The sequence below is a fragment of the Tripterygium wilfordii genome, chromosome 6 (genome assembly GCF_013401445.1).
Source record: "Tripterygium wilfordii isolate XIE 37 chromosome 6, ASM1340144v1, whole genome shotgun sequence".
Taxonomy (NCBI): domain Eukaryota; kingdom Viridiplantae; phylum Streptophyta; class Magnoliopsida; order Celastrales; family Celastraceae; genus Tripterygium; species Tripterygium wilfordii.
The window spans coordinates 7033119-7056182 of record NC_052237.1 but is presented as its reverse complement, the minus strand read 5'-3'; the positions used below and the strand labels follow the sequence as shown (position 1 = coordinate 7056182).

Sequence of the window (23064 nt, the reverse complement as noted above, 5' to 3'; positions counted from 1 at the left end):
TATACTTAATAAATGCTTATAGTTGTTCTGTGTATGACGTAACCCATGCAGCTGCGCAATCGTACCTGTATCTAAACCATTGAATCATAATGGAAGACATCGGCTAACCATTTATCAAGGCAACTTGGACAAAGTGATTATTGTTAATGAACCCGATAGTGATAATAACATGTTCATGCGGCGGTGGTGGCATTGATCGCAATGGCAAAAATGTCAAGCACTATTCAGATCTAAGAAGATGTCATATGACATTGTACCTTGAAGCAATCAAGTGATCTATATCTGTCATTGTCATCCAGTTCTGAAGTGGTGCCGGTCTATCTGATTCCCATAAGTTTAGTGAGTTGTAAATGGAACATGCCCGACCATAACCACCAAATAGATCAACATATTCTATCCAAAATGTTCTCAACTTGTCAATCAAGTTTTGCCGAACGTTTATCCATGCATCCTCTCAAAAACCAAGTAATCCAGTAATAGCTCGGAAGCCATAATTTCCATCAACTCTTACATCTTTTACGAACATAATGTAAGGATGCAATATAGGTGGAAATTGACTAAGATATACATTCTCATGGGCAGTTGATCTCGATCTTGAAATCCTTTGCGTAGGAAATGGTGGAGTGCTGTAAAGAGATGAACAATTGTGTATACCTGGTTCCTGAGAATAACAAAAACCCTATAACTCTCAGAACATTTCTGTGTTGAATCGATGTCGAACAATATTTTTGCTCTTTTCGAAACTAGCTTTTATTGCTGTGACCTGAATTGGATAAGTTGATGAATAGACGACACTGCTGACTCCAAATCCGTCTGTGATGTTCCCAAATATCGCTTCAACTTAGAATGCTAACTCTTAGCTCTGTTAGTTGTAAGGTTTTCGAAATGCATATAGGTATCTGTCCAGGCAGATATAAACATCTCCTTATATGGCGTCAACCTTACGTCTTTAATATAATTCACTACAGCGGAGTAGCACTGTAAATTTACCTCAAAAGTGGATAAATTGTATAAATATGTATTCTCAGTTTCTGATTCTAATAATGTGTGTCACATGGAGTAGAATGCATCCCAGGATCGCTTGTCTTTGAATGATTTTTTACAGTTCGGTATAACAGCTCTGTTAATGTGACATCTATAGAGTAGTTTATTTGCATCGAGAAATACTTGGACACACGACCTCATCAACGTCAAATCTCTATCGGTGACAATAACTCTTGGAGTATCACATTCATCCATTGTTGACCACAAACAATTTAGCGCCCAAGTATAATTGTCCACCTTTTTTGATTGCAAGAATACAAATGCCATACAATATGTCATCTTCGTTGAAGTCACGCCGACAATCTCAAATAGAGGCATTCTGAACCTGTTAGTTTTATATGTCGCGTCCATCAATAGCACATGCGGGAATGAATGCATTCTGAACCTGTTAGTTCTAATGAGTTTGGATGTGCAAAGAATAATTCTTCAAGTTCACCGGTCTGAGCATTGCTTCGATGAAAGAAAATGTACCCATAATGATGTAGGAATGACATGAGTTATTGAATTTGGGATTTATTAGCTTTCTCTATAGTCCAAAACTTCTAACGTGCATTATATATAGTTTTGATGGTGGACACGTTCTTCGGATCCCTATTCTTGAACGTGTACAAGATGTTTCGTGGCTTCACTAAATTCTTAGACATATCTACCAATATATCATTTCCTGCATATACAATGCTACATGATGGTTATGCGTTTCACATACCACCCTTATCATCCAATTATCATCTGTCTTCAATTTCATCCCTTTCACTCTGAATAGACAATCTCGTTTTTTTGTGCCAATTGCCTTTATGGAGGTTTTCTTGCTTTTGTAGGTGACACCGCAATCATATTGTAACAATAATTTGTGTCTTCTATCGAATCCACCAATCTCTGACCTTTTGGTAACAATAACAAATCCCAAGTTACGCCCAGTATTTTGAACAATTCAATTAATGTTTGACAAGAATTGAATACATGAAAATGTATTAATTTTTAACAAAATTAATAATATATTAATTAAGTTATTCAGCATACCATATCGGTGCAAAATTCATTTGTAACATCAACTTCAATATTTTCTTCACGTTCATCCACAACCTCAGGTTCTTCTTATTGTTTTATTTCATTTCCAATAATATCATCCTGTCAACAATACAAATTCACTTTAATATCTGTAATTAATCAGTATAATTTTTAAAAAAAATAAAAACTAGTATATTTACCTTATCACTAGCACCACTTTAACAACCTTAGAACTTCAGCCTATAGTCTTAGATGATCCATTTTTTCTTAACGTAATCTGATTAGAAAAAGAGAGAGAGAGATGTAATTGATATAGGCAGTATAAATTCTAACTTGTTCAAGTCACTACTCATGCAATTGCGTATGGTAAGAAGAAAAAATAGTTGCCCCTTCTTATACTACTTCGGTCTCTATTATTAGCACAGAAAGGACAGCTGTTACTTGAGAAGATAACTACAATTATCAAGTTACATTTTCAAAAACTGCCAAACTGAATTCGCAACCCAAGAGAATCTTGGCTCAAATCAATCTTGTGTCGTACTTTTATTCTCTGACAAATAACAAGGGAGAGGTTCGCAACCCAAGAGAATCTTGGTTCAAATCAGTCTTGTGCCGTACTTTTATTCTCTGACTAATAGCAAGGGAGAAGTAGAAATAAATAGAATACAGTAGTAAAGAGACTGAAGTTACGGAGAGAGAAAGTTAAGAGTGAAAATTTTTAATTAAAAAGTCAAACTATTTTGGATTTCATGTGACAGAGAGAGAGGGTGGGTTCCACACATGAAAGTGATTGGTAAAAAACTCATTGAGTTTAGGTGCTTGGACTTGTCTTTTCAATAGGGGGTTTAAATAGTAAAAATGAGGGTGCCACTAGCAGCACCCCTTCTAAGCTCATCCTCTGTCTCTGTTCTACCATGGCAGTAAACTCATGCTAAGCTCACCTCACCTCACCTCACCCTCGATTTTTTTTTATAAGCCAACTAACTAGGGGTGACAAACGGGCCAAGAACCAATGAAGGCGCGACCCATTGACCAAAGTCAACAGGTAGAGCTAGGCCTGACCCACATATGCCTCACGGGCTAGGCTGGGATATCCAGCCCGCGTTGCAGTCAAAGCTTTGGAGTTGACAATATCAGCACCTATGCTATCAGGTACGGGAATCACTTTAGACACATGAAGGTCAGCTACCATGGAAGCTTAACCAAATTGCCAATGCGCTTAACCTGGCTAAAATGCAACTGGGTAATGTTGACATGGAGCATATACTGAGAGAGAAGAATGAGGTGGCCGACTGCTTGCAAAGGAGGGTGTCAGACTGACATCACATGATTTAGTCCCATGGCTTTAAAATGTACTGACTGCAAATAGAGGACTCTGCATATCCACATTTTTTTATTTAAGGCTTTAATTCCTGTTATGCCTCTGGCTGTTACATTACATGTTCTGTGCTTTCTTCCTCTCAGGCCATCCTATACGATGCCCTGATGTATATGTAGTCTCCTTGGCCTTTAAATATTACCCTGCGGCTTATAAAAAAAAAAAAACAAATTCATTAAAAAAATCGAACAAAGGCACCCCTGCAGATTATTTCATTGGAACATGAAGAGGATGATTCTCTAGTATTTGACCAATTTTTTTGGCCCTCCTGTCCACATTATGACATCCACGGCAAGGAAATGTACCAAGAAAATATATCAAATGGATCTCTTCAATGTGAAATTAAACATAAAATGTCACTCTTTCACTCAAGGAATTCCAACTTTGAGGGAAAAAGAATAAAAAAAAGGGGCTTTAAATTCATAAACCAAGCATTACGTGACAAAAAGAGGACCTCAAATATCTAACTCAACATTACTTCCCTTCTCTCTTACACTCAGAAGTGCAAAATTCAGTTCCCACCACTATAGATTTTAATATATAACGTACAAACGACCACCCAAAATGTGGGGACATTGTGAAGGAAAATGTGAAGCCATATGATATATTCCAAAGGCAAAATCTTTTACCACTTGCTACAAGCCATAGGGAACCCTAGAAAATATTGCAATGAAAGATCAAACTGAACTATTGCTACAAACGGTGACAAGCTGCTTCCCGGTGCATTTATAATAGCATTGTTATGTAATAATCAACCCTCACAAATCGCGAGGAAAATTGCTGATTTGTCCTTCCTCCAACACATCTTTGCTGTTTGCCTTGTATGATACCCTTATTCGCATAACGAGGGGTTTCTGAAAAAAAAAATTAGGGAAAAAAATAATGCATTCCAATGTGGAAATACTCAAAAAATAGAACAAAACTACAAGCAGTTTGGCAATACTTGTGCTTATTGACAAATGGCTTTTAAAAGCGCATGACTACGCTGCTTCTATAAGAAGCTGAAAAAGAGGGCTTAAGTGACTAAATATCCAAAAGCTGATTTTTAAAAGCAACTGTTTGGTAAATGCTTAAAAAAAAGCTGTGTGTAACTGCTTCTACTTATTCAGACGACCATAGCAAATATGCAATCTTATATCAAGCGAGAGCATCAAGGACAATATCAGCAGAATTATTAGTTTTCGGGTAATTTTGATATTATATATGCAATACTCTAAGCAACCTCACCCTTAAGCTAAATAAGATAACCCAGAGTTGCGACACTACATGGGGTATTTGTGTCCCAAAAGTTCCACTCCAGGAGCTGAGATAAGCTTTTGTAGAGGGATATCAGATCACAAACATGACAACCCATTTCAAAGTCAAATCATGGTCAAAGTCTGGGTGCAATATACGTAATGCCTTTTGACAACTATCATGATGCCCATGTTGAAGGGTCTACCCTAAAGATTTAAAAACCATATAAACATCCAATCATCCATTTCTGCAATCCATTCTTATTATATGATATACAATTCAACGAAAGCAATCTTAACATAAAGATTAACCTACAACTAGGAGGGCTGGCTTACAGTTCAAAGTATATTGACCTACGTTGCCATCAGGCAACCTAGCACTAGCTATTGACTAGTCAAGCATCTGAAACAATAATGTATGCTTGAAACAATAATGTATAGCCCTGTATATCCAAGACGATTCAGTAGATCTAGGAGCTGATTGCTTGGCCTTTCATTGTGAAAGGGATATTATAAACAGATTATTAAAAATCTTTCCCATAAAATGTCAATTATCAATTAAAGTTTGGATGACAATTCACCAACCATCAAACCTAACAGTATGATGAGAAGCATTTTGTCATAGTACAGCACAAGCGACAAGATATTGGATTACATGATACATCAAGACTTGATGTATCATGTAATCCATACAGCCTCAGGTAAGCAGGCACGTGTGATTCAAGACGGAAAATGGTTATCCAAATTCCAAACCCATTTAGCTTAATTAGATTAATGGATTTCCCTACGAGTTTCCAAGTTGAAAGGAGCATTAGACAAGTTTTCGTGATGCTACTAAAGCCAGCAAACTGACATAAATCTATTTTATTACAAGTAGACTTTTGCCAGCTCATCAAAGAGAGCAACATAGTGCACTGTTCCCACTCGATTTAGGGAGGATGACTATATGCAACTTACTCTCAAATTATGGAGTGTGTTTAGTTTCAAGTTTCAACTCATGATATCAAGGACCACAACAAGCAATTTTGCCTCAACTTCAAGACTCCGAACCCTCTAATTACAGCACTACATGACATTAAAGAAAGAAGCCTACTTTGAACTCATTTATACAATATCATGAAATCAGAAAGTGCAACGCACATAATGATGCAAAAGGCAGAGCATATACCTTTCCATGCTGGCTGTTAGTGACTCGCAAGGTCTGACTGATGGATCCTTTACTATTTGCAGGTAGAGTGTTGCTGCTAGCTGGATCTAAGTGCAGTTGAAGAAACTGTAAATTTACAACAGAGAGATCAGAATAGCCTGGTAAATAAAATGTGAAAAATTCTAGCAGAAGTCTTTAGTCATGTCTTGTCTTATTATTAACTTATGGAGTCTTTGTAAGGCTATAGCTGGTTATTTTAAAATATATTAAAGTTACCCAACAATGAACAGTCGTATTAGAATTAAGAATTAGCCTTGTCAGGCTTGGGAAACTTAAGAATCTATTAATATTTATTTCTACTTCTCTTATATGACAAATGAATTTGATAATGAAATGTTGAGTATTTGGTTTGCTTGAGGGTCGCGGCCTTAGCATCTCTCTCTCTCTCTCTCTTGCTCTCTCTCTCTCTCTCTCTCTCTCTCTCTCTCTCTATATATATATATATATATATATATATATCATTTTTTGTTTCCACACTATTTTTCAGGAACTATTCACAGCAGTGTTAACAGCACCCACACATTCTTTTCCTATCGTTTACATCAAAATTTTCTTTTAATACCATTCTTACACTCCCATTCAATACCACATTCTTTCCCAGCCTTTCCACACAAAACCAATCCTTTCCTTGCTGCCAGACCTGATTTCTAGCCCCGAACTTGAAATTACAGCAATCCTTCATTTCCTAACTGCTAAATTCACCCAAAACCACTTGTATGTCATAGTTTTTAAATCGTATCGAATCAGGAAAACTCTCAAATTTCCATAAGTCACCAACATTATTATTATACAGCAACGATGACGACGGCAAGCCTTAATCTAAATATACTTGAAAATGAATCCTAAATTAAAAGTTCTCATGTTATCATGCTCATTAAGTTTGTTGCATACTCGCGCAAATACATGGAACCCATGTGAGGCTTTTCAAATCTACAATCATTTTCTCACGCATAACACAAGCTGCTGTATGGACATGAAATGTAAAAAGCAACAAGGATTTTTATAAATAGCGCAATAACTAAAAGAGTAACTGGATACCTTCGGAACTGCAGCCTGGAATATAAAATCTGTGTAAGCTGCGGGTGACAAATTTGTAAAAGTGGCTTGGATCAATGTTGTTTGCGGGTTCCCAGGAGGCTTTGAGAAGTTGAAAATTATTTTTAATGAGCTGCTTTCAAATGCAGCAAAAGATGGATGAGCAGGACCATTGTTCTCTGTTCATACAGAAGCTAGTTATTAATACTTGAACATATACGTCCCAAAGAAGTTTAAAATATTGAGAAAAGAAAATACCAGGTACTAATGGATTGGGGCCAAAGCCATCCAACAGATCCATCACAGGAGCTGGTCCTGCAGGAGAAGTGGCCTGTGTGATATGTGAAGGAGATGTGAGCCCATCTAATGTGGCAAACGACGATTTGTTATCCTGACCAGAAGATAGAATGTCAGGAGTGGATGAACTGTTTTGTACAGGAGGCGGCAATCCAATAGACAAGAGATCCAAAAGAACATCTGTGCCACTTTTGGGAGCCTGCCCTGTGCCTACAAGGGATAGACAGTCAAAATAGATATTCAGATAAGATTGAGCCACTCAAACAAGGAAGTAAACGAAGGGAATCTATCTTTAAGAGACCACAAAAAGATCCAACTACAAAACAAGTTTTAAATCTCCAAGCCAGTAGTCGCTAGAACCCACAGAAAAAAATAATAATAAAAAAAATCACAATAATGCACAATAGGAAGCGAAAATAATCTGCAATTTTTTTTAATAGCTTTTTTTCAAGAGGCAGAGCTGACTGTTTGTTCACCAGAAATAAAAAAATCAAAATAAATTATCAAATCATTGTAGATTTCAAGTGTAGGGTTTTTCGTATGGTGTATGAGTGTATCTGTTCACCAGAAATCAAAAATCAAAATAAATTATCAAATCATTGTAGATTTCAAGTGTAGGATTCTTCATATGGGAAGATACACCACATGAGATTTTAACTATTGACAAACCCCTAAAAATTTGTCAAATTTTACTCAAATAAGTGTTTTGTTTACAAAGAAGGACTTGAAAAGAGAGATCCTCAAAATATAGATGAGTGAGGAATCTTAGGGAGGTAGCTCTAAAGATCAGGAGCATGTCTTGGGTGGTAGACAGGTCACTGAGAAACAATGCTTAGGCATTTACGTAAAGTGTGAGAGAAATGGCTGACTCAATTCCTTTGGTGTATCAACAAAATATTTTTCATGGGAGAAGAATTAACCTTGTAGAACATCAGTTCTAGATGGCTCGCCATCCTTTGCTTTCGTATAGTGAAAAAGATTTATTTGAATGAAATATTGTCATTAGGTAAGATTGATTCAGTAAGTTACAAAATTTTGTATAAGGGCTAGGACTCTAGAAGTCTTTCCTTTTTGTACTTTAAAAAAAAGCAATGCAGCAACCCAGGAGAGTAAACAAAAGGGGGGACATAAAAAGAGAGGCTTGTTCTTAGCCTAAGTTTTTGCAATTAAGTCTTAATTCTGAACACACGCCCAACTGACCTAATTCTGATGACACTGGTGACAGATCAACGCCAAGAAGATCATGAAGAAGATCACCAACACCAGAAGAGCTAGGTGCAGGGGCATCATCTGAAGTAAGATCAAGTAAATCTACAAGAGGAGCCGCAGAAGGCTTAGCAACTCCATTCGGAAGTTTAAGAGAAGCTGCACTGGAAGTTGAAATGGTCGCAGGCAAAGAACCAGCCCTCCTTGAACTGAACGTAGCCTCATCTAAAACCGGCATTCTTTCAACCAGCATTGACCTGAACAAGCTCATCCATCAGTTGCAAGTCCAGCAGATGTCGCCATGAAAGGGAAAGATTTTAACATACCCAATATTCTGATGCCTCACAATAATAGAATTGAATTCAATGGATCTCTGCTGCAACTCAAGAACGAGGCTTCCCTTACATTGAACTATTATATCCTTGATCCTCCTGCAAATACCATTCCAGGTACAGTATGTAATAATACGAAACAGAATATGACATGGCCAAAGATCATGTTAACATTTGCATTCACAAAGCCATAGTTCTATATCTTCATATTTCAAAGAGCAGTGACAAAATCATTTAGATCAAATTAGCGAACAAGAGGACAAAATGGCAATCCGCCATCAATTTTCTGCATACTAGTTGCCAGTCATTTGCATGTCCACTTCACAACCATAACAATAGCATGCCCGATTTTTCATAAAACATAGATAGGAAATCCACAAACATATTACTATTTTCAATCAGCCAACCCAAAACTTAACACCCCTCCATCGAAATATGCGGGCCATAATATAATACTCGGTGCAAAATTTGACATACTCTGAACAAGATGGAAAACGGGAAGAGAGCTTTAGAAGGGAAATTAAAGCCATTGCTTTGGTAGTAAGATCTGATCCATCATGCTTAATAGCAATCTCTATCACATCAACAGCATCAGACTCTGTTACCTGCACGGAAAACTCAATTTAGCAGAAAACTTTAGTAAAGAAGACGTAAACAAATAAAATAACAGCAAGCATGGAACTAATTTCCACTCAGATACAATTTCAAATATAAACGGGGCCCCATCAGTATCATAGATAAAGAAAATGATGTTTTGACAATGGAAAATGTACAAAGAAGAATAGTTCTACGAAACTCTCGAAAAATAATAAAAATGATCAAAAACTACATGGGCTCTGTTTTTAGTGGCGGGCAGCTGGGCACATTTAAATTTACAATACTGATAATATTTTCCATGAGAACTGAATTTAAAAACACTAATATTAATTGGGTCTCCGGTACAAATGGAATTATTGCAAATACATATACAGAAGTCAATAAAAGAAATTATTTGAATGATACAAAACCCGAAGTGGGATTTGAATGGTTCTATGTTCTAACAAGTCATTGTATGAAAGATTATCCAGCATCCAAACCCCAACCATCAAAGTCACATTGAGATTAAAAAAATCCAGACAAGGTTTAAACTTCAGCAATTAATATTTTACTGAGCTTAGCACGTAAGCTAGGTTCTTCTAGTTCTCACCAAGTAGTCGCCCCAAACCCTCATGAAACCCTAGCAGCACAACAAGAAGACTACAGTCTACAATTCACGCAAGTGGACACATGGATTGAGTATACTCACAGTTATTGGATCCTCTATGCCAAGCATCCCTACATTATTGACCAACATGTCTCCATATTCTCCAATGCACCAAATTGCCACTCGAACAAGGCCTTCCTGATGAATGAAAATAATTGTCTCAAAAAGGGTAAACAAAACTCATCAAACATTCTTCAAGACAAGCCTGAATGAAATTTAAAGTTAAAAACACACCATGTTTAAGAAACACATTTATTACCTGCTCCGATGACAATTGCAGTGCTCTGTATAATGCCCTGACTGTATATCCATGGAGATCAGAAGCATTGCTAACCAAAACGATAAGGGCATGCCACACTTCATCTTTTACAAAATTTCCAGCCTACTAAGCATAGCATCAAAGATCAGTACTTTCATGAAAGATAAAGGTAATCACTTACGCTGAAAAGCGCCAAATGAACTATTAACAGATATAAAGAGTGGTCTTCTAAAACCATATTTAACAAAACTAATTGCTGAATATATTTTAGCTGTCAGAGAAAACTCCTCCAGAGAACAGCGCATCAGATTGAAAAACAAAATCCTATTACCTGAATAACCCAATATAAAGCCAAAAAAAATTTATTAAAAGAAAGGCACAATTAAAAACAACTGATGCCAAGCCATCTCATGGTTAGAGAAGAATTATCCCAAATTAAAGTCCTTGATTTCAACAATCTTTTGTCACAAAATAAATGTGCGTGTTAATGTCTTGAGTTTTTAATTAGGTATCCTATGTCTCTTTATTGGATTACATTTTTTAAGGTTATTGAGTTCACATAGAAAAAGAAGACAAATTTTACATGGAATATCTTACAATTGACAACTACAGCAAGGATACATTCGTTCGAGGTGGAAGGTCTGAAAAGGAGGAGAGAGAGATTGAGAGATTAAAATCGACAAGGGTAGGAATTCCTAGAGTTAAAGAACTGACGAACATTTGTGACCTATGTGAGTTAAATCAACGTAATTGAATATGTAACGAAATAATTTTTTATTTTTCAACTGAGATAGGAATTGAACCCCTGCACATAGGCAGTATATGAGGAGCTTGACCACCTGAACTACTGGTGCTCCTCGGGTTAAAAATATTATAAGTAGTTTAGAATTTTTAAAAAGTATTTTGTTTTTTAGTTTTCTCAACTTTTGATGTCCAATAATATCTCAAGAATCCAGAATTCATTCAACAGCATACAAAAGTGTCAAACAAGCCAAGATACATAATTCATATTCTTACCTCAGAGAGAACCTTGAGCATCTGATCAATATGCCAAATTTTTTCCGGGGAAAACCTAAGGTACAAAAGTGAACATGAATTAACTGAACGGTGCACATGTCAACTCTGATTGATTCTTGTGGTACTTTGGTTTATATTACCACATTGAAAACAAAAGGAAAAATTCCCATCTGGAATGCAGTGCGCGCACACAGAGGATGAACCACGTAATCATCTAAATTTATCTGACAATAGTATGTCTCACTCAGGATACAATAAACCAGTTTTCCTGTGTAGGAATTTTTTTTTTCTTGGGGGGGGGGGGGGGGGTTTTGTTGAACGCATTATCTCTAGGCCATGAGATGAGGGGATTGCCATTAGGGGAAGTCTTAACTCGTAAGGGATATAAAATACTTAAATTACCAAAGGTTGAAAAAGCGAAATAGTACCTAAAAAATGGCTATGGAACATCGATTTAATGACATAAAATCATCCATAGCTGGAGGCATTACTGATTCAGTGCCAAAAGTAATTAGCTAGGCACCTTGGCAAAACCTATTCCCTTCTTATTTTTTTCCCAACTTTTGGAGGTGGTGTTTGTTAGATCTCAATTGGAAAAAAAAAAGTTGGATACTTAGATTACATACACAAACAAACTAACATTCATTGCCCTTCAGAAAGCAAAGCATTTTTATAAACAAAATCTAGAATATCTCAAACAGAGGTTAAATGACATCTTCTAATTTATGATCCAAATTACTTACTTTTCAACAATGGAGCAAATTTTGGCAGTAAGATCTCCTTTAAAATCTTGATCGCTTACTTCCAGATATTCAATAAGCTCCTTTGTCAAAGGCTTTACATTGCTTTCATTCACTAGAAGGTAAACCAGTTCAAGAGCTCTTTTTCTAATTGAAGCATCTGAATCCTGAAAAGGGCAAAAAAAAAAGGTAAAATAAAATCTCAAGCTTCCCAAGTTGCACTGGCCCATCATTTCTTCATCAATAATTGAAAAGCAGAATCAAGGCCATGCATCAAGCTTGACATCGTAGGGATGATATCACAAGTAACAACTCCACAAAAAATATTTGAGAAAATGGTTCTATAGTCTTAGCCATCACAAGAGATGCAAGAATATGAAAAAACATATGGGTATTGGTCAAATAGATGAAAAGAAGTGTTAAGAGGAGGAGGAGAGGAAAGGAGGAACAGGATAAACTGATGTTTATGGGGAGAAGGACAGGGTTCCCTGAAAGTTTGCACCCCCGGAAGCAGTTACTATCATGATATCAGATCATCATCGAAACCCCGCACAAAGCCAGCCAGAAAATCAGTACAAGAAGAAGTTCTCTTTAACCAACAAAGTCGACTTCAAGCATTAGAAAAGTAAATTCATTCAAAAGCAATTACGCCTTTCAAGCATTTGAAAAACAATTATGACACAGCGAGTGTTATTGTGAACAAGAAACTTCTCTATGCATACCTTCACACATTCCACAATTGTTGCACGATGCCTCTGCACTGCTTGAGCATCTACTGTGATAGCCTTCATCAACATGTTCAATGCAACATATCTGTAAACATATGAAGATGTCAACTGGGAAAAAAGTCTAGCTTATTCAAAAGATAATTAATCCTGCAGCATAGTACTTTTAGGCTATCAGAGAACCGTCAGAGATAAAAATAAAAAACTGCACAGATATCAAATGTTTGATTCTACATCAAATATTTCAGCGAAAAAGATGAGTTGGAAATTCTTACTGTAGATTTGACATCTCAAACTTAGAACTAAGACTGTAAACATTTAGGTAGTTCATGCCTCGCATACCAAGGGCTCAAATAGGTTTTCTTTTGTTGTTTATTTCTTCTATATATGAGTAAAGAATTCTGCATTTGAACTTTGCAGCAAAACAAGTCACAACACTTACCACCTCTACACAAATATACAACTATACACCGTAAATATTTAAATTTCAGTGACATTATAGGAAAACCTGGAGTGGTGCAGGATAATCTACCCCACTATGTTTAACTTGGGCTGACGAAATCGGATCATGTAATGATTATTTTGATAAAGGATAAGGCTCATCTTGCTGAAGAATAAGTAGACCATGATATGCAATTAATTCTTATGAAATTAAGATTTTAAAACAAACCTGATATTGTTGTCACGATTTGACAAGAATCTTCCTAAGATATTAATAGCAAGAACACGTAAACCGCCATTATCTTCAATGCTCATAATAGTTTCAACACATTCATATAGAATGGCATTCCCAGCATTTTTATTTGACTCAGTTTTCGTTGCCACCTATTAAAAGAAGAAAACAAGTTAAAAAAGAAAAGAGAAATGAACTCCAACAGATAGCAAAGCCGATTGCTTCGATGTAATTACTTTTTGTTCCAAAAAATTAAGAACACATTATCACCATCAAAAAGATATAGTAGGCTGGAAAGAAAGAACCAGGAATGTTTTAAATTTCATTTAGAGATAAGACCAGTAAGAAAATGACACAAAACAATGAGTAAAAACCAAACCTACAAGTATGCAACATAAGCAGCGAAGTCCGGCATCATACATGTCCAATTTATCAATTGAAAGCAACAAGCAAACATCTACAAATGGTTTGGGACATAAGCTTTATGGTGTATTCTCCCATTGAGGCATAATGATTATGGCTTTAGCACATAAAGAGATTCAAGTTAGATTTTACTTCTTACGATTCTTATCCTAGCACTAGACCCTGTGAAGATCATACAAGTATCGATGGTAGAAACTAATAGAAGACGCAGTTCATGGTATTAGAAGTAAGTTTTCTTCACAATTAAGGCTCCATTCAGTTTATTAATTGTAAGCGCTTAAAATAATTAGTGCAATTGCAATCAGCAATTGAAAATAAGCTCCTTTTAAAACTGGCATTGCATATGCACGGCTTTGTAATAAAAATTTTGATCGCTGCAATAGAAACTAGCTGCACCAAACAATACCCAATTAATTAACCTTATTGATAAAGCCAAAAAAATTGGGGTTCCATTTTTATTTTTGCCGAAATCTCCATACATGCTGACACAACAAGAAGCCAACTCCTTACTATCAAGTAATTCCTCCCAGTTGAATGGAAAGTTCCAACAAAGCACACACTCTTATAACTGAAAATATTGGTTTGAAATATTTATTAAATTCCGCTTTTCCATGACCTTAGAGCTGTCAAAATTTTACAATTCAACAGTTACTACCGACACCTACTTCCCCTAAGAGGAAATTTTTCTCTTCTTAAGCTCAAAACAAGGTGTTTGTTTCTTTTCTATTCAGCGCCCCCGGGGGGGGGGGGGGGGGGTGTTGTGTGTAAATTTACAACTCACTTACAGTCCATTATTATCTCAAAGCTTATAAAATAAAATGAAAAAGAGGGGGGGAAAGATGAAGATGGAAATTTACTTGGGCAAGGATGTCATTCATAAGGTCACTAGCATCTGCATCCCTTCGGCCAAGCACACATAGAAGTTTAAGTAATCTTATATGAAGAAAAGGGTCTGTAATCCCAGCAATGTCATATTCAGGGGAATAAGGACTATTTGCAATATCCCTCAGAGTTTTGACCAAGCTCTCTGTGCATTTCTACAATAAAATATTTAAGCATGTTAGAACATGAAGACACACCAGATTGTTTAAAGATTAGCATGATAGCTAACTTCTTTCAATGATACTCGCGAAAGCAATGTAGTCACAATCCTAAACCTCTTGCATAAAAGACGGCTAAGAAGGTAAGAATAATTAACAAATCCCCCAATTTTAGTAGAATTGATATGATAAAATCTCAATGGCACCAGACTAACCCAAAATACAAAAAAAAAAATATATATATATATATATATGCAATCTTTGGTCCTGGTCCAGATTGCAACACACGACATAACTACAGCTAAGCTTCTTAACCAAATTTTTTGTTATGTGTGAAGCCGAAGGAGATAAAAGTATTTAATATGGGTAGATTAAAAAAAAGAATCAGCAGACTTGCAATACAGCTGGGCTTTCTTGCTCGTGATGGTTCCCTTCCGTGCAACGTCAACCCAAATAACAAAAAGAACTATAAAACAAAGTAAATGCATAGAAAAGAAAAGGTTATCCTTACTATATACATAAGCAAAGTACTTAACAGGGCAAATCGAACTTACCTTTCTAAAATATTCAAGGGCTTCTGCACTGACTTTACATAAATCTGTGCATAATTGAACTCCAGTTATTAGAACTCCATGATGCTTTTCTTTCAGTAATGCAGCAGCAGGATTTATAAAATTTTCTGCAAGGTCTGGAACTTTCTTTATGATCCGTATGGAGCATAATGCTGCCTACATTAAACAAAGAAACATTGAGAATAAGAAAAATTAGAAGTATATTGGTCTAATAAACCCAAAAAAAGCAAGAGAAAATACAAAACAAATGATGTTGTCATATGGATACTTTGACAAAGAAAGTCCAAACAGTATCTTGCTACGCTTGCAGCTTTTATCCTAAAAATATGAGATGCATAAGATCAATCTTGGAATTTGCTGCATACTTTTCAACCAGGTGATCATACAATTTATAACAACCAATTACAAGTAAGTATTATGGCCACAAGATCCATTCTGTGATAGTGATCATACAAAGAAATTTAAATTGAATTAAATTAAAAAAAACAATAGTCTCATTACCCTGGGTAACATAGAAGTTTTATATGCATTTAAAAATCAAAGCACTCCAAATAAATCAATTCAATCCAATTATAATCAGAATTTATGACCTCTTTAGCCAGATGGGAACACAACTATTGGGAAGAAAACTCACTTTCTTCCGAACATTTGGATCACGAAATTGCAGCAATCGTTCTACTTCTGGTGCAAGGTCACGAGCCATTTCTGCAGAACAAATATTTCCCAGAGCACATAGAGCAAGTCCCACAATATACTGATTTGAGTGATTGAGATCTCTACAAATAAGTTAAGGATACTACAAGGCAATATTTATTTCTATTTATATTCTTACTTTTTTTTAAGTGAGATTTCTACCATTTTAAAGGTAGAGTTGTTCAGAAAGAAATCTACAGACAGTTGGATACTGCTTTAATGAGTTTGTGACCAACATTAGAACTTCTTGTCTCTCATCAAGAAGCAACATGAGGCCAAGATATCCTATTCGCTTCTCTGGAAATCCAGCAGATGCTATCAACTTCAGGCATTCCATTTGGCCAAAATGAGTTGGATAGCTAAGCATGTGAATAAACATAAGCTTTGCAAGATTACGATGCCTATAATCGTGATCATTTTCGTTGATTGAAGCCCGGATAGCGGCACATTCTTTTCTTACAACAGCACGTTCCTCTGCTGCAGTTTTGCATGCACGTATAGCCCGAATCATGTCCCTGAATAAAAACAGTCGGTAAACATCACCCAACAGTAAATATAAACACCTAGAACTTTCATAACAAATGAGCCATTGTTGCCCTCATAGTTTTTTTGGTGATGAGGGAACCCACTGGATTGCTCTCATAGTTCCTTGCACACATTCAAGGACCCAACAAAAGTTAGAGCATTTACGTCCATGGTGATGTATGATACATCTATAAGCATTGGATAATTTGTATTTGATTAACAATGGGTCGTTGGATGAAATGGTGAACTTGACCGTGGTAACTCTTAGCACAAGCGGGAGGTCCTAAGTTCAAGTCTCATGGGTGTTTCCATTATCGCGATTTGCGAGATGAGCCATTGCTTAGCTCAATGTCACCCAGCGTTATCTTCCTGCACTGGGTCTCGACCCAGATCTCAAATGATTCATGGGGTTGCGGGTCTTCCATGTGGCCGAGGGTTTACCAGTCAATCGTCCGGTGGGTAGCTGGGGAATTCCACGTTACCAAAAAAAAATTGTATTTGATTCCCAAAGCTATTCGAGGAAAAAAATTGCAGATCAATGTAAACCACCAAGAACGATGTGAGCGCAGTTTTTTTGGGGTGGCATATGGGAGCTGGGAGAGGGTGATTTTTAATGGTGTATGGTACCAGAACATGCCTAGAGCTAGTCATAGTATATTGGTTTAACAACAGCTTGGAGGCTTTAAAAATTTCTGCCAGATGTGCCATACTGCCATGTCTACATTATGAATTTTCCAATATTGTCTCAAATATCCCAATGTGAATATAACGACAGAGGAAGGCTTAGCAGAAAGCAGAACAAATTCATTTTGCACATGCATTTTTGCTAAACACCTTCCACAAGTTCCCAGATTATAGAAGTAAATGGCGCATGTCAAAGTCTAATATATAATACGAAAATCCAGGTAACCATACTTGATGGACTTTATGTACCAAGTAGCAATGGTTCAAAACTCGGTAATTGACAACCCAAAAACAGAAAGGGTGCTCATGAAATTCTTGAGATTGTTAATTAGAATCTATCACCCCCCGCCCTCCAATTTTTTTATGACACTCGTCCAGAGAAGAAAATTGCGGATATCCTAGCTTGTCTTCAGTGACAGTGAATATGAGGAATTAACCCTTTAAGTAATACGTAAATACTAAATAAACTACTGTTTTAAGGGAAAAAAAAATTTCACATCACTTTTATATGCACCCAAAGGGATGACTTATTTATCTTGCACCACCATAAATACAGCATATCAATGCAAATCATCTTAAACTATTATTAAATTGTCCATCTGTCACGGACTATTGTGTTACTTAAAATGAAAACCAATGTGCCATATTCATATACTTTTCACATTTCTCTAAAATAAAGTTCAAAAAACTGTTGCAAGATGTATCAGAAAATGTAAAAATAGATGCAAGAGTATGCCTGCCAACATGAGATATTGCTTTTAACTTACTTTTTTCTTTTGAGGACATTGTGTAGTTTGCAAGCGTGTAGTTCTCGAAAACATGCGGGAAATAAAATTTTAAAAAAGGAAAGCAAAAAGAAACGCAATGTGCGTTCAAACTTGTGCTGCTAGAAGAGTTTATATACATCAATGTTGATAAAAAAATTTCGGATGCGATCATACAAACAAATTTTTACAAGGTAGAACTCAATGCCAATTCAATTACTGCCTTTCTTGCAAATTTTTATCATATAAATATATATGAGAATGTGATTAGTGTAATTTGACTATTATTTATGCTAACCATCCAACAGCACAGAGTCTCATGATTACAGATTACCTTATTTCCTTACATTATTTCACCATGGCTCTTTTCCATTATACTTTCGTGAGGAAGCTAGAATGTTGGTGAAGCAATTGTTCGAGCAGTCTCATGGATATGGAATTGTTTGAGAGAACTTCATGTAAGCTAGGTAGCTCTAGTGCTTAAAAGAAAGGGGGGTAGTTGTTATTAAAGATCATAGACCAATTACCTGGTTGGAAGATTATATAGTCTAAGAAGTTTTGGCAAGTAGGCTGAGCAAAGTTATTGACTGACGGCACCGAGATGTCAACATGCATTGAAATCCAAAATTCATATGACATAAACATGGCCAACAAGTATGTTGAAGCTTGTTTAAGAAGCGCCTGCCCTGGTATTGGGTATAAATATGACACTGGAAAGGTACATGACAATCAAATCCAGACTGCTAGCATTTAATTATGGGAAAAAATGGGCTGGGTAGCAAATGAAGACAGGTATACAATGTTGCACAAGGACAGCGAATTTTTCTGTTTAGATAAACAAATTACCACAAATTTTGGTGTAACGTTTCCAGGGGCCTAAGAAAGGTAATCCAAATTCCTCATTCTTATTTATCTTCATAATGGATGATAATGATTGCCAAAACAATAGACAAAGGCCTGATAATGAACATCCCTTGGCTCTTCATTCTCAATGAACATTTAAGTTCACAAGGATTCCTAGGCTGCTATATTGGGGTGCAATACAAGGCCGTTGCCAATCATCTACTTTGACCATCCATTAGGAACTGTATAGTGATAGGGTACAGCAATGATGAGGGTTCGTATGAAATTGGTGGAAGGAAGAAAGGAACATTTACTTCTGAAAGCATGCCCGGCTCTGTTTTCACATGCTATTCCCCCAATTTACTAAATCAGCATCCAATATCTTAGAGAATAGCATCACACATTTATTGGGGCATGATAGCAAGGAGAAGAAATTTCCAACATGTAGCTTGGTCTTTTCTAAAATATGGCCATTAGAAGGAAGATGGACTAGGCCCAAGAAATCTTAAAATTTTTAATGTGGCAGTAAGATGGGCAGAACAAACCTTGCGGCCTAGATCATTTGCTAAAGCTACAGATCATATCAGTGTAGTGCAAATCTCTACAATGTAATGAATAAGATTCTGAAATTGCGGCATTTGCCTCAGTAACCGCAATTCAAGCACCCTAACTGAGCATACCAGCCAGTTTTTCTAAATGCTTTTATCTAACCCAGTCCACTCATAGATTACAAATCCACGTTAGGGTAACAACTCCAGCGAAAACAAACAATATGACAAAAAAAGTATTCGCATAAAATTCACAACTATATCCAATCGCAATCTCCAGAATTACTTTGATTCCATAGCAACCAAACATGAGCAGTCGACGACTCTAATTCGAACCGTGTAAGCTCGCAATTACGAATTATAGTAACAGAAATAATTCAGAACACCAAAATCGCTCGCAAGGATTCTAGCTCTCACCTTAGACGCGTTCCGGACGAGAAGGGATTCATGATTGGGTTCGTAGAGAAGCTCCGTCCAAGCTCGACCAGATCCAAATGGAAAAGGAATGCAAAGGGAACACCCGATCAGTCAACCAGATTTGATTGCGAACAAACAAATGGCCGGAATTGGAAAGTCGAGATCCGAGTGGGACTTGGCAGGGAATTGAGACAACAGAAAGATAGATTTGGATCTGCAACTTCTTTGTTTCGTTTTTCTTTTACTAACCGAGATGACTGTGTTTCGTTTTGTGCCTCTCTATTGGGAAAAAAAAATGAAAATTGGGAAAAAAAAAAAAGAATTGGGAGCAACAACTGTTCGAGGAGTGGTGCTTCAGTCACTTGCTGTTCATAGTAAGGGTCACCCGTAAATTTTGATTGGACAATGTGCTTATTTCGGCATATTTTTATAAGCATTATTTGTATATATGTTGAGAAAAGATTTTCCTTATTAGAAAATGTCATTTAAGTACCCACTTGGCAAATGTTGGACACACTAAAATTCTCTTTTCTATAGAAGTATATATTTTTTTCCACATATGTGTCTCTTTTAAAAAAGGGAAAATTCTAGATGGTCGGTACCATTTGTGAAACTTTTGGACACTTAAGTCCAGTCCAAAAACTTTTATCCCTTTAAGATACCACTAGTATGCTAGTTACTTTTTTACCCTCGTCTTTCTTTATCCTCTCTCCTCTTTCTCTCTCCTCTCTCCTCTCTCCTCTCTATTGCCCATTAGTATCCAACCTAAACTGAAGCTCACATCACCACAAGCATACTCCGACCTTCCACCATCACCAATGGCCATCCATTTGGTTGGAAAATGATTAGAAAGTCGCAACCACCACAAGAAAAAGTCTCAAATTTGGCCGATTCCGACGATGGTTCGCTACACCACCACTACCGTTGAACTCCTTCATTGAGACGCACAATGTCCAGCCAGATACGACCCAAAATGGTCACTGGATATGGCCCTTTTAAAATAGTAAAGTTGGTCAGCCAATGTTACTAATTCAAAACAGTAACATTGGTCAATAGTAAAGTTGATCGGCCAATGTTAATGTTTCGAAACATTAACATTGGTCGGCTAATGTTACTACTTGAAAAAAATTTCAGATCCGACCGATTCCGGTGGCGGTTCGCCATACCACCATCATCGTTGGACTCCCCTCATTAAAGTACACAATGCCCAGTCATATGTAGTCCAAAACGGTCACCCGATATGTCCGTTTTAAAACAGTAACATTGGTCAGCTAATGTTACTATTTTAAAACAGTAACATTATCGGCAAATGTTATTGTTTTGAAAAAACTTTAGATCCGACCAATTTCGACATCTGTTCTCTACACCACCACCACCGTTAGACTCCCCTCACAAAGAAGCACAATGCCCAACCATATTTAGACCAAAACGACCACCAGAAAAAGAGATGAGAGAGAGAAAGATGTAGTAATAAGATACATATAATGCAGCAGCGAAGAGAAAGATGCAGTGATGAGAGAGATGTAGTAGAGAGACAAGTTATAGTGAGATGAGAGAGATGTAGCATAGAGAAAAAGTAACAAGAGAGAAATCATATTAGATTAAAACCTCTTTGAAAAAGGGGCAAAAAAGGAAATCGATAAAATTTAAATGATTTAAATAATTATAAAAAATAAAAATGGACTTATGAGGAATAAAGTTTTTTGGAGTAGACCTAGATGTCCAATAGTTTTGAAAGTGGAATTAATATGTCATTTTTCATTTAAAAAATTAATATTTACATAATCTTATATTTGCCCTTCTTATTTTATAGGCACGGATCTAAGACATACCTAAACCTAAGACATCTCCCCTCCATTTTCACCACTGCCACCGTCGCCAATTGTTGTAACCGGAATTACAATGTAGGTACGCATTTGATGTGTCATGAATACCCACTCGAATGCGTAGGAAGTCTCAATCAATTGATATTTATAGATGCAATTGGACGTTTGACAATTAAGTCATGGTTCGCAAGTATACCTGAGATTCACATAGGTTCGGCGATCTGATTATGTGTGAGGAAAGTGTTAAGCACTTCACAACATATGCCCTAACCGAAAGTTCCCATATGAGATCTGGAGGGATCCGAGTGCTACCAAACTCTATAAAAGATATTTTTATGTATATCTACAGCATAAAATATGTAGAATAAACAGGATTGGGGATCGGTAGGACCAAATGTTCCAGATGCAAATGGGATTGATGCATGATGCTCACTTCTTATTTTCGAATGGGTAAATAAGGGACACGGATGTATGCATTCAACTCAAAGTGTTATCTATTATGATGCAATTGAATAGGGGACATAGATGATTACGCGACATGTGAAGCACTATCTATTTCCAAATGAATGTTATGAGATAAAATGATTTGTCAGGGAAACTTTATGAACATATTATCATGACATTTTGAGTAATGAATGTTCCACCATATATGCAACGGTTCGAAAGCCAATGACATGTTGATTTAATGATATGAATGATGTTTAAGCTAAAAAGCTGAAATGAAAAGTTTTGACGGTATCTCTGATCCCCACTTTCATGGTGACATCAATGGTCATCAACATATTTATTCTTTTTATATCCAAAAGACCACATTTTGTCAACTCAAAAGTTATACCTAAGTGTGGAGGTGTCCGACGATATGGTTCCGATATGATGAATCCAAAAGATCGTTTTATGGTTCCCTTTCCTTAGTTGCACCCACCATTCCCTACGAACCCTGATCCCTTTCCCTCCCCTCTAATTCTTTTCTTCTAAAAAAAGGTGTCCCATTACTAGATTAGTTCTCACGCTTATATCCACCTCCAGTTATTTTGTCATCTTTTTTATTTTTTCCCTTCTTTTGGGCTTGTTGTTCCCTTCTTTTTCTGGTTTATGCCAACTATACTTTGGTGCTTATTGTGTCTAAGCCCAATGACAACCATTTGTACTTTGCTGCTATACTCTTTGTCAGATAGTCGACTGTGTAGAAATAATGCCCATAACCTGGATGTCTTTTCATCTCTGTATGACTGGTCACGTGGTCTATTTCCCTCCAAAAAATTGACGAGAAGCAATACTTTCCTCTAAAGGAATATAAAGTGGTTGGGCCTAATTTTTAATAGACCACACT

At 36.5% G+C, this 23064-nt stretch overlaps 1 protein-coding gene across 1 annotated transcript; it reads right to left on the bottom strand.

The window, feature by feature from the left end:
• Positions 1 to 3853: 3853 nt before the first annotated feature.
• Positions 3854 to 20196, bottom strand: LOC120000126 (AP-1 complex subunit gamma-2-like). Its single transcript, XM_038848015.1, has 18 exons — positions 19909 to 20196; positions 16340 to 16642; positions 16069 to 16210; positions 15417 to 15590; positions 14680 to 14859; positions 13397 to 13551; positions 12724 to 12814; positions 12005 to 12168; positions 11262 to 11316; positions 10245 to 10367; positions 10028 to 10123; positions 9220 to 9347; positions 8737 to 8841; positions 8405 to 8667; positions 7166 to 7414; positions 6911 to 7086; positions 5834 to 5938; positions 3854 to 4284 (listed from the first exon to the last, which is right to left on the bottom strand). The coding sequence occupies exons 1-18, from the start codon at positions 19938 to 19940 to the stop codon at positions 4189 to 4191; spliced, it is 2637 nt and encodes an 878-aa protein (XP_038703943.1). The 5' UTR covers positions 19941 to 20196; the 3' UTR covers positions 3854 to 4188.
• Positions 20197 to 23064: the final 2868 nt, after the last annotated feature.

Coding starts and splice junctions, on each gene's coding strand:
- LOC120000126 (XM_038848015.1), bottom strand. CDS start 19,940: ATGAATCCCTTCTCGTCCGGAACGCGTCTAAG. Junction 8,668..8,736: donor GTGAGGCATCAGAATATTGG/GTATGTTAAAAT, acceptor GAGCTTGTTCAG/GTCAATGCTGGTTGAAAGAA. Junction 7,087..7,165: donor CCCCAATCCATTAGTACCTG/GTATTTTCTTTT, acceptor CTGTATGAACAG/AGAACAATGGTCCTGCTCAT.